General features: G+C 42.2%; 1 protein-coding gene across 1 annotated transcript in view; it reads left to right on the forward strand.

Annotated features, from left to right (window-relative positions):
* The first annotated feature begins 298 nt into the window (after nt 1-298).
* LOC128660071 (zinc finger protein 189) overlaps nt 299-12,255 on the forward strand; it is a 28,559-nt gene continuing 16,602 nt past the window's right edge. Inside the window, exons 1-2 of the mRNA XM_053713683.1 lie at nt 299-318; nt 2,811-2,916. Of these exons, the coding sequence (XP_053569658.1) occupies nt 2,893-2,916 (24 nt within the window). The 5' untranslated portion in view covers nt 299-318; nt 2,811-2,892. The remainder of the gene's footprint in view (nt 319-2,810; nt 2,917-12,255) is intronic.

Here is a 12,255-nt window from a genome sequence, read left to right on the forward strand (position 1 = left end):
TTATTTTAGGATGGTAAATTATTTTAACACATTTAGTTCATACTTTTTTGTGACTATTTTATGGCCAGCACGTTTCCTTCTCTACTTGCCCGGTCACTTCACACCGCGCCCGCAGCTCGCTAGCTGTGATTGGCGTACGCCCCCGTAACACACACACACCCTGTATCTGTATAATAATGCAATTGGTGTGATTACACCAGTGGCCAGCAGGGGACGCGGCCCATAGAATCCTGGGAGTTGTAGTTTAACATCTTAAACGCTACCCAGGAAGAAGAGAGCTGCTATTCTCGCGAAGCATGCCGGGTAGACGCATAGCTGGTAGGTTTGTTTATATGGTATGGTTTGTTAGTCTCTCTGTATTATACTCTGTCCCTCTGTGTCTGTATCAGCAGTCCCCTTTACACATTGAGCTTGGGGAAGCACATCTGCCTATCACCCCACCCACGTGCACACTAAATCTAGGGCAGCACACCTTTTACCCCCCCACGTACACACTGAGTCTGGGGGCAGCACATCTCCCTATTACCCCCCACTCACATCCGCACTGGTCCTGAGCGCAGCACATCTCCCTATTACCCCCACTCATATACAGACTGAACCTGGGGGCAACACATCTCCCTATTACCCCCACCCACATTCACACTGAACCTGGGGGCAGCACATCTCCCTATTACCCCCACTCATATACACACTGAGCCTGGGGGCAGCACATCTCCCTATTACCCCCACTCATATACACACTGAGCCTGGGGGCAGCACATATCCCTATTACCCCCACTCACATACACACTGAGCCTGGGGGCAGCACATCTCCCTATTACCCCCACTCACATACACACTGAGCCTGGGGGCAGCACATCTCCCTATTACCCCCACTCACATACACACTGAGCTTGGGGGCAGCACATCTCCCTATTACCCCCACTCACATACACACTGAGCCTGGGGGCAGCACATCTCCCTATTACCCCCACTCACATACACACTGAGCCTGGGGGCAGCACATCTCCCTATTACCCCCACTCACATACACACTGAACTTGGGGGCAGCACATCTCCCTATTACCCCCACTCACATACACACTGAGCCTGGGGGCAGCACATCTCCCTATTACCCCCACTCACATACACACTGAGCCTGGGGGCAGCACATCTCCCTATTACCCCCACACACATACATACTGAGCCTGGGGGCAGCACATCTCCCCTATTACCCCCACTCATATACACACTGAGCCTGGGGGCAGAACATCTCCCCTATTACCCCCACTCATATACACACTGAGCCTGGGGGCAGAACATCTCCCCTATTACCCCCACTCATATACACACTGAGCCTGGGGACAGCACATATCCCTATTACCCCCACTCACATACACACTGAGCCTGGGGGCAGCACATATCCCCATTACCCCCACCATACTTACACACTGAGCCAGGGGGCAGAACATCAAACTTTATCTGCCCACACTTTTATACATGCACTCACTGTGGCTCCCTCATATAAATGTAAGTTATCCCCATATGCAGACTGTACTTGTCCCCTGTCACTGCCCTGTCCTCTTCCTGTCTCCTGCAGGCACTACACAGCTCTGTAAGTTACCCCCATATGCTGACTGTACTTGTCCCCTGTCACTGCCCTGTCCTCTCCCTGTCTCCTGCAGGCACTACACAGCTCTGTGAGTTACCCCCATATGCAGACTGTACTGGTCCCCTGTCACTCACCTGTCCTCTCCCTGTCTCCTGCAGGCACTACACAGCTCTGTGAGTTACCCCCATATGCAGACTATACTGGTCCCCTGTCACTCTCCTGTCCTCTCCTTGTCTCCTGCTCGTACTACACAACCCTGTGAGTTACCCCCATATGCAGACTGTAATGGTCCCCTGTCACTCTCCTGGTCTCTCCCTGTCTCCTACTCGTACTACACAACCCTGTGAGTTACCCCCATATGCAGACTATACTGGTCCCCTGTCACTCTCCTGTCCTCTCCCTGTCTCCTGCTCGTACTACACAACCCTGTGAGTTACCCCCATATGCTGACTGTAATGGTCCCCTGTCACTCTCCTGGTCTCCTGCTTGTACTACACAGCTCTGTGAGTTACCCCCATATGCAGACTATACTGGTCCCCTGTCACTCTCCTGTCCTCTCCCTGTCTCCTGCTCGTACTACACAACCCTGTGAGTTACCCCCATATGCTGAATGTAATGGTCCCCTTTCAGTGCCCTGTTTCCTGCAGGCACTACACAGCTCTGTGAGTTACCCCATATGCAGACTATACTGGTCCACTGTTATTGCCCTGTCCTCTCTCTGTTTCCTGCAGGTACTACACAGCTCTGTGTTACCCCCATATGCAGACTATACTGGTCCCCTGTTATTGCCCTGTCCTCTCTCTGTTTCCTGCAGATACTACACAGCTCTGTGTTACCCCATATGCAGACTATACTGGTCCCCTGTCATTGCCCTGTCCTCTCCCTGTTTCCTGCAGACACTACACAGCTCTGTTACCCCATATGCAGACTGTACTGGTCCCCTCTCACTCTCCTGTCCTCTCCCGGTTTCCTGCAGGCACTACACAACTCTGGGAGTTACCCCATATGCAGACTATACTGGTCCCCTGTTATTGCCCTGTCCTCTCCCTGTTTCCTGCAGACACTACACAGCTCTGTTACCCCATATGCAGACTATACTGGTCCCCTGTCATTGCCCTGTCCTCTCCCTGTTTCCTGCAGACATACAGCTCTGTGTAACCCCATATGCAGACTGTACTGGTCCCATCTCACTCTCCTGTCCTCTCCCGGTTTCCTGCAGGCACTACGCAACTTTGTGAGTTACCCTTGGGCAGGAATAAGCCTCGCACACCTGGTACACGTGTATACAGTAAAAGGAAGTCATGTTTTCTGTAGTGATTGTAAAGGTAAGTGATGTGGGTAACGTAGATACATGTATGTCGTGTGCTGCTCATGTGCTTTTATTTGCTGATGAAAAGTTTTGGTGACTTCAATCTTTGGCAAATAATAGGGTCAGTCTATTATTAACAACATAGCTGCTAGAGAACTGTAAACTTCCTATCAAATAAATTGCAGACCTCTTGCAGGTGTATGTTGTTAGCTTGTCATTCAACGTGGTTTTTTTTTTTTAAATGAGAGCAACCTTGGTGTCCAAGTGACTTGAATCCAAGTGCTGTCCCATGGTGAACTGTGTCCTCCCATACTGTATGTCCGCGCACCCTGTGCCTTGCCGTATGACCTTGCACCCTGTGCCTAGCCCTTGCAATGTGACCGCGCACCCTGTGCCTTGCCATATTACTGCGCCTTGCCGTATGACTGGGCACCACCCTGTGCCTAGCCCTTGCAGTGTGACCGCGCACCCTGTGCCTTGCCGTATTACTGCGCCTTGCCGTATGACTGGGCACCACCCTGTGCCTAGCCCTTGGCGTATGTCTATAATAAAGATATGGTCAGAACTTGTGTCTTTGTTGTTTGTGTGCAAAGCAACAGGATCTCTGCAGGAATCCAAGTAACTGCAATAAATACGAAGAAGTAGCGGCACTGTTTCTGGTAAAAACAGCTTTATTCACAGAAAAGTGCAAACATAGTGACTACATTTTGCGCCCCATGCCCTTAGTCATGTCATAAAAACGATGTACAAACACAGCTTATGCGCTCCATGCTGCTACTTTGACAGAATACCACTGTGTTAAGCGCATGTGACTGCCCCACTCTGCTGACTGACAACCAAGAATATTGCCAAAAAATGTAATACATATTTAATAGATGCTCCTTTGACATCATTGTATTAGCAGTGGAATATTTGCAGAAAACGATTGAGAAACAGAAGAATTGAATACAATTGAGGTTCTTTTGAGAAATATGACAACCAATATTGAAAAATGTCTTAGCATTGTAAAGAATACAGTTTCTGACTTAAGAAATGCTATCAAAGAGAACAAGAGGAAAAAATTCCTCCATGAGGAACAGGACTATATGTCCAGATATATCGTTGGTCTAGAGATCTGACTGGAAGGGAAAGAGGAGGCAGTTCTGGTCCCAAACGACATTCTTTCCGGAGAACCTCATCGGGGGAATTCGAGGCAAGCAGCAGAGAGGGGAGCAGCAATGAAGGTGGCCCTTAAACAAGTGGGGCATACAATGCATGACAAAGTGCAATACGCAGAGTGAAAAATCACTTCTAGAGAAAGGACTTTCGTTTTGTCTGAATAAACCTTTCTTTCAGCTGGAAGATGATCTTTTTTAGGTTCTTTGAGATCGGTGTTTCTCAACCTTTTTGTTGTAAGTACCCCAGTCGCCATTTGTTTTATGTTTTGCGGAATGTAATATATGGCAATATTACCACAGAGGAGAATAAACACACAAAACACAGATATATAGTCCATTGCTATTAATAATTAGATGCAATTACTTAGCGTCTTACATTAAAAGAGAGGAAAATAAACTATTTCTGCATGACGAGGAAAGTAATATTATTTATGGTACCATCTTCATATTTTTAATAACCATTTTCATACACATTTCCTGTGTCGTTTTACTGTATACTTCAGTATGATACACTTTACCTATTTCACAGTGGCACATTTAACTGCCTCTCGTCTCTGACACTTGGTCACAGTAATACACTTTCTCTGTTTATATCAGTAAAGCTCAACTCCAGCCCTCCTATATCATTAACAAGCCAGATCTAAGCCAATCTAAGGTTTTACTAATTTTAGGTGAATAAGTGAGATTATTATATAAAGAGTATTATGTTAATGACATTAGACAACCATGATTCTCTGCTTTCTATAATTAGTGCAAATATATATATACAGGTAGCCCTCAGTTTACACCGTGGTTAGGTTCCAGAAGGAATGGTTGTAAATCGAAACCCAGTTTATAATGTAAGTCAATGGGAAGTGAGGGAGATAGGTTCCAGGCCCCTCTCAAAATTGTCATAATAACCCCTAATACATTTTTTTTAAAGCTTTGAAATGAAGACTTTAAATGCTAGACAGCATTATAAGCCTAATAAAATAATCACACAGCACAGACTTCACTTGCATTTTTCTGCAAACAGTTCTTTCTATGCATTCCAATCTGGACTGATTTATAGACAGGAAGATCTTGTTCCTTTGAAATCTGCTCGATAGCTCAGGTCTAGTTAAACTGATTAATTTCAGCTTGCTTGGCTTTGCTGCAACACAAGCGGACAGCTCCACCTAGTGGCTATTTTAATAAATGCACTGCTTCTCAATGCTTTTTAATAGCAGTCACATGACTGGAAAAAAAGGTTGTTATTCTGAAACTGTGTAAATTAAACCGTTGTAAAACGAGAGCCACCTGTATATTATATATTGTTTTCTTACAGACAGAGAGGGTTTTCCTAAATGTGTGTGTTATTATTTATTATGAATACAAATAAAATAAATGGGAAATACCTTGTGTAGAATTATCACCTATTTTTTGGCACTTAAAGGGATATGAAACCCAATTTTTTTTTCTTTTTACTATTCAGACAGAGCATGCAATTTCAATTAAGTTTCTAATTTACTCCTGTTATCAATTTGTCTTCATTCTCTTGGTATCATTTGTTGAATGAGCAGCAATGCACTTCTTGTTGCTGACTGAACACATGGGTGAGCCAATGACAATCGGTATATATATGCAGCCACCAATCAGCAGCTAGAACCAAGGTTCTTTGCTGCTCCTGAGCTCTCCTAAATAAACCTTTCAACAAAGGTTAACAAGAAAGAAAGCAAATTAAATAATAGAAGTAAATTGGAAAGTTGTTTAAAATTGTATGCTCTGTCTAAATCATGAAATAAAAATGGTGGGTTTAATGTCCCTTTAAAGGTCACCTACATTATTGTTTTAAAACTACGATTTTTGAAAATGTAATATGCTACGTTTTTTATGCTACCTAAAATTGCTACAAAAGTGTATATATTTTTAAAAAGACATTGCAGAGGTTTTACATTTGGTAGTCTTGACATATTCCATATGGTCATTTGATTAGCAAATGTGTTTTTCGCACACAAATTAAAATCCTGATGTGTGCCACTGCAGACAAATTCCTCTATGTGTTCAGCTACATCTCCTGAGTCTGCCGCTACCCCACATGTATAGCTTTGTCAGATATTAGTGAAGTGATAGGGTTAAATTAGGAACCAGGCATTTTTATTTGAAACTTAAAATTTTGATGCTGGGCCTCTGTGATTTTTGGGAATTGATAGGAGTATAGAAAGACCAAATTGTTAGATAATTGTCAGAAGTTTGTATAGATTCTACTATGTAGCAATTATTTATCTTAAGAAATATGTTTTTGTAACAGTTATATTTGATGGTCTGTAAAACAACAAACCAGTACAATATAGGTGGATGTACTATGGCCACAACAACTATAGTGTTAACACAAAGATAAATATCAACCCTTAGTTTAATTGGCAAATTAAATGTCAAGCCATAGAAAAGTAAGACCGTAATGTTAGACTTTGGTTTATGCTTGGATAATATGGTTTGAGTCACATTAACAGAATTACCACATATGATATACAGCAACAATGTTTGAGATGAAATCACTGAATAACTTAATCAATAGTATAAGCAGCTGCAGTAACCAGTTGGAAATATCTGACACGTAGTCAGAACAGTTCTTTTGAATTTAGTACTCGCGACACAACCAAGACAACTTGCACAGCGTTGAAACAGCCGGATGAATCCGAATCTGCAAGAGAGCTCCGTGAAGCAGCTGGGAGTTGTTCCGGCGTCTGTGAGATGCAGCTGGTGTCGGGTGACGTCACAAAAGCGGCAGCGGTCAGAGCCGATTATTGCAAGGAAAAGATTCTATAGCAAATGTAGTTCAGGCTCAAAGTTTTCTCTTGAAACGATAAGGGCTGGAGAGGTGACTTAACAGTGCACTTCACCAGACCAGCAACGAAGTGCCGGGGGAGGTGCCCCCCACAGGGCCACTGAGGCCTGAGAAAAGACCAAGGTGGCACGGACAGACAACGGTCATCCAAGGAGGATTGACCATGACACAAATACACCCTAAAAAAATATGGATTCTGTTGACTGGAGTTCATTTTCTTCATCTGTTTCTTTCACTTGCTGCAATTCTTAGTAATTTGTAATAGGTAGTGCATTTTATAGCTTTGTGGTAATTTGAATGGTGCTGTGTCTGCTATTGGGATATTTAAAATATTTTTATATTTTTTTTTAAACTCGGATATCTTAGATTTGCTCTGAGTAGTTAAGGGTGTGATAGTCCTCTGAAACAATTATTAGACAAGGCAAAGAAGGACAGTGATATACTAGACTGAGTCCCTTTGGACACCTTTTTTTGCTGCAGACTCTACACTGCTTTTGGTGGGCTTGTTTGAGTGCAATAGGAGGAATCCTACTCGAGAAATGCCTTCCAGAAAGTCTGATGTTCTTGGTTTGAAAACACTGGGGGTTTGGAGGCTTCTACTCAAATAAAATATTTGTGACTATTTTTTTTAAATAGTCCAGGTAAGTTACTTTGCAGTCTGTGTCTGACTGCTTGTATAATACATAGGAGTTAAAGACTCCCATTTGTGTGAGGTATATGACATCTTTTTTTTTATACCAAATGGGGATTTTGTGAATGTACCAGGTTTGGCTTCAAACACTGGTCAGCCAGGTCGACTTTCCCCATATATTTATTGTAGTCAAGGACACGCTTTGGTTTGTTGATTGGCTCGTGCCCTCCTCTTTCAGTTACCAACTCTGTGGCCTCAGAGTGCATCATGGATAAAAAATGGACATCTTTCTTGCCCGTAAATCTGAGCGCCAAAAGTTCACCCTGAAGCAAATTCAGAAGTTTTTGCTTGGGTCGCACAAGGTGTTGGGGGAATCCTCCTCTTGTTTTTTCAGATTGTGCTACAAGCACAAGTGTCGTTTTTTTTTTTTTTTTTTTAATAACTCAGTAGTTGTATAAATGGTAGCCTTTGTTAATGTACGGAAGGATAAGGTCCCATAGTATATTTTCACTTGTGCTTAAAGATTCTGGGGATCGAACATGCTGTCTCTGTCAGTGAGCTCTGACTGAAGTGAGAAAATCCTGTTCCCAGTTTAAAAGCTGTTCAAACACCAGACGCTAAGAAGGTTTAGCAGTTTGCCGGTTCTGGTAACTACCGAAGAAAGGATCAACAGACTTACAGCATTATCGCACTACAAAGCTGTGTGATCTAAGGACAACACCTCACAAAGCTGGAGACGCCGCTTTCAGACTGTGGGAGATTTTCGACACCCTCCGGTGTAAGTAAAAGTAAACACCTTTTATTTGGATATTTATTTGCTTGTGACAAGGATCTCTTGTCTCTCTCTTTACTCAACAGGAAGTTTTTATCTCTTGCCGTGCAAGATTGAAGTTCTAATCCAAAGACTTTTGATTTGAAAGACTTTCTGTCTATAAAAAGCACACAGGCTGTGTGTTTGAGCACTTTTTTCTGCTTACTACACTTTAGCATATTTAAAGGAATATCTCCGTTTAGGTAGACTTGTGTTTTGTGGTTTTTGACATTTTCTTTTATAACCAACTATATTGCCTTGTGAAAGGTCTTTTTACTTTGTTTTTTAATGTGTTTTATATGAATTGTTTTATGAATTATTCTGGGGCTGTTTTGGATTATATGTTCAATTAAATTGATTTTTATATGAATTCCAATACCTATTTATCAAATTACACATATTGCTTGTGAGAATAATAGTATTTCAATACCCTTTTATCAAATTATACTGCAAAAACTAGACCTAAATTATATATAATCTGTACCTTACTTTATTATCTACCTGTCCCCATTTTCAATCAGTAACACATAACAACCTGTTCAGTCTTATAGTTTCTATTAATTTAATTTTTTAGCGCCACAGATTATAGATTGCATATTTTCCTTTATTGGATTTGTGCTCTCTTACTTCTATATATTCTGAAGCTACAAGTATATCCTACTGTACTTTAACACAGTTTGTAGAATTTCACCCCATAGTGAGCCCTTTTTGAGGGAATGTACAGCTCGATCAGCAGCCTCCCCTTAAATATGTTGCTTGGGAACATACACTTTGGAAAATCTTTTAGGTAAATATGTTAAAAGGGGGGATTTTAACAAGCCTGTCATAGTTTGGATCACTTTTGGGGGGCACACACTATTGTCAGTAAATTGTAAAAACCAGAGGGGCATCTGGTGTCCGATCCTAGATATGATAGCTGGGACATGGTGGGTAGTCAGAATTGGGTTTTTGCTCCAAAACATTTTGATCAGTTTTTGTTTTTTTATAATGCCCATAACAAGTAACAGCGCCCAAAATCTTTTCATTTCTGCCATGTCAGTGCTGTGCCATAGCTTACAATTGGCATAGCTGGGTTCTGGATTAGCTTCTAAGAATTGTTGAACATAAAGGTTTGTTTGCTCTGACAAATTTTTAAAGAAGTTGTCTGGCAGAAACAGTTTCAGATACTCAACTGGCGCAACAGAAGGCATGACACGGGTGATGCCAGGTTTTACTAAAGGTGAGGTACCCACACAGATTCCTCTGATGCCAGCTCTTGGGAGGCACCAGAGTGGCTGGATAAGTCATCCACATCAATGTCGGAGGCAGTCTGTTTCTTATCAGACGCAGCGGCAGTTTCACTATTTACTCTGCACATATTCTGTAAGCCAGCTCGGCAGTATATAAACTGCAAAACTTTTTTTTTAAATTTTTGTATTTTCTTATAGTCCCCTTTTTTTATTTATTTATTTTTAAGATTTTTTTTTCCCTTTCACTACACATTTTACCAGGTTCAAACTGTAACTCTGGGGGGCGGAGCCAACTTTGAAGCAAGACGGCCGCATATCTCCACAGCTCTGAACATATACATTAAAAAATTAAGCTTTGCGGCCGTCTATGACCTCTTATTTACTCTTTTGCCTTCTAGAGAAGACCAGAAACTGTGGCTGCTTTCAGCAACGAATTTTAGTGTGAAAAATTCTACAAAAACGGACCTCCATAATCTAAGCGCGCTCTGCGCTGAATACGCGACCTGAGGTAGCCATTTTACGGCCTAAACAGCACATTCAATAGGGAGCTACAGACTATCACGTCTAACCTCTAATTCAAGGATCTACTATCCTGACTAGATATGGAGGATGCGGAGCACATTTTGGGGCAGATGCACGCCCTTTTAGACACTTGTGGAGACGTGTTCGGATGCCAAGTTGCAATGGAGCCCCGACAGACAGTTGCAGCGCTAACAGCACATGCTGTTCATTCACGCACTTGCCATGAAGCCCCGAAGTTTGGGGAAGATCATGGATCGCAAAATCCGACATCCCCTCCGCATCAAGTACGGATCTCCTTGGAAGGGACACGCACAGCAGCAGCACTCTACATAACAGTAATGGATTTAGGCGACAAAACTTCTGTCATTGAGAACCTGCGCTCCACATGCAAAGTTGGCCGAGCATATACATTGTTAGAGGAGGCAGACCACAGTACTGTGCCGAAAAGATATCCTCGGCCAGTGTCAGAGCCACTTCCACAGGGTCCGCGACTACTACCACCCTGCATCCAGCAAGGGCCATTACATGGTAAAGTTCAGCGTCACGAACACACTCAAGTACCTCCTCATATGATACTGCAGCCGGACACAGATGTCATGATCCCTAGAGGCATTGGATAAAGGGTCAGTTTTAAAGTTTACCAAGTCCATCACATTTTTTGGGGACTTCTGAGCATCTCTGACTATGGTGGCGGCGTGTTTGACTATTTCTGAATTGTCCATCATGAGTCTACACTTATATCTGCTCTGTTCAATATTAGGAATTATAGCAGTTACATATTGGGGACTTCAGACATGACCATCCTAATCTTATGCATGTGGAAGGACTATGTTTGCAAATTGTCATTACAATTTTCATAGTTGCTTGTCCTATTATTTTGTTTAACCCCTTGTTATTGTTTGACCCTGAACATACTTTTTAGATGCACAGCTGCCTGTATCACTCTTGGGTTTTTTTATTACAGCATATCTGCTCCCTATCAGAAGCTCATTTTGCTCAGTTATTATTGCTCCTAGAGTGGACACAAGTTAATATAGCTCTACATCCTTCTATTCACCTCATAAGCAGAACTCTTGCTCTATAGAATTGGGACTACTCAAGTTAATATGCTAAGGTCACATCTTCTGATTGCAGCTTAAATAGGCACCCTAATTATCAAAGTTTCTTGCTGAATCGTTCAACTATGTTTTATGCATGCTAACTGGATTGTTTCATGGGATGTTGATAATGTTTATATACTGTGTTATATCATATTTATAGGCTCCTTATTGTTTGCACTCACCGTGAGATTCAAAGCATTTCAATGTTTCACTATATAGTTTTCCCAAATTTTGCAAGCTCTCATACTGTATGTATATTCATTGTGCCTAGGCGCAATTTGTGTGCGTGGCTCGTTGCCACCAGCGGCCGAGTCGGCGGGATGTCATAATAACAAATCAGATAGCCTTTTCTAAATATTTATACTAGAGTATATACCTAGGAATGCTTTAATCATACTGTTAACAAAAGCCTTTGCTATGCTCTGATCCCAATCGCCTCAGGTTGCCCCACCTCCTAGCGCAGGCCGGACCTGCATTCATATCTAGCTGCACAGCGTCTTACCTCTACAATTATTACGAGCACTATACGGCTCTTTCTATTGGTTCCATATTTAATTCCTAGGTTTTAGTATGTGGAATATAGCTACCATTTATGCCCACCTAGTCCTCCCCACAAACATGAAATCTTGTTTTATTGCAAATAATATACTCCTTGCTAAGATATAGCGCTATCTCACAATATTCCTCTCAATTTAGTCTCCTCATCCTAACAATTATATGGTTGGCTATTAATGTGTACATCTCATTTGATATAAGTCCACTTCTTATATTCAAATTCCCACCTCCCCCCACCACTCCCATCACCCCCCTATAATATACCTCCCTATGTGGGAGATCTCACTACGCGGTTTATCTTGTGCATACCGCACCCTAGATATTTTACCATACTTACATATCATACCACAGTATTTAAGGTTACTATATGGTAAAATTTACTTAAGCATGTTCTATACCAAACCTATAGTGCAATTATACTAAAATCTGAGGTTTTCATGATGGGGTCCAAAAGTGGCCTCTTCCCCTTGGGTCAACCTTGCGCTATAGCTGTTTGATATTGTCTGTTATGAGGCCCAAGAGCGGTAACTTAGATAAATATGAA

Source organism: Bombina bombina, chromosome 5 (assembly GCF_027579735.1).
Source record: "Bombina bombina isolate aBomBom1 chromosome 5, aBomBom1.pri, whole genome shotgun sequence".
Lineage (NCBI taxonomy): Eukaryota > Metazoa > Chordata > Amphibia > Anura > Bombinatoridae > Bombina > Bombina bombina.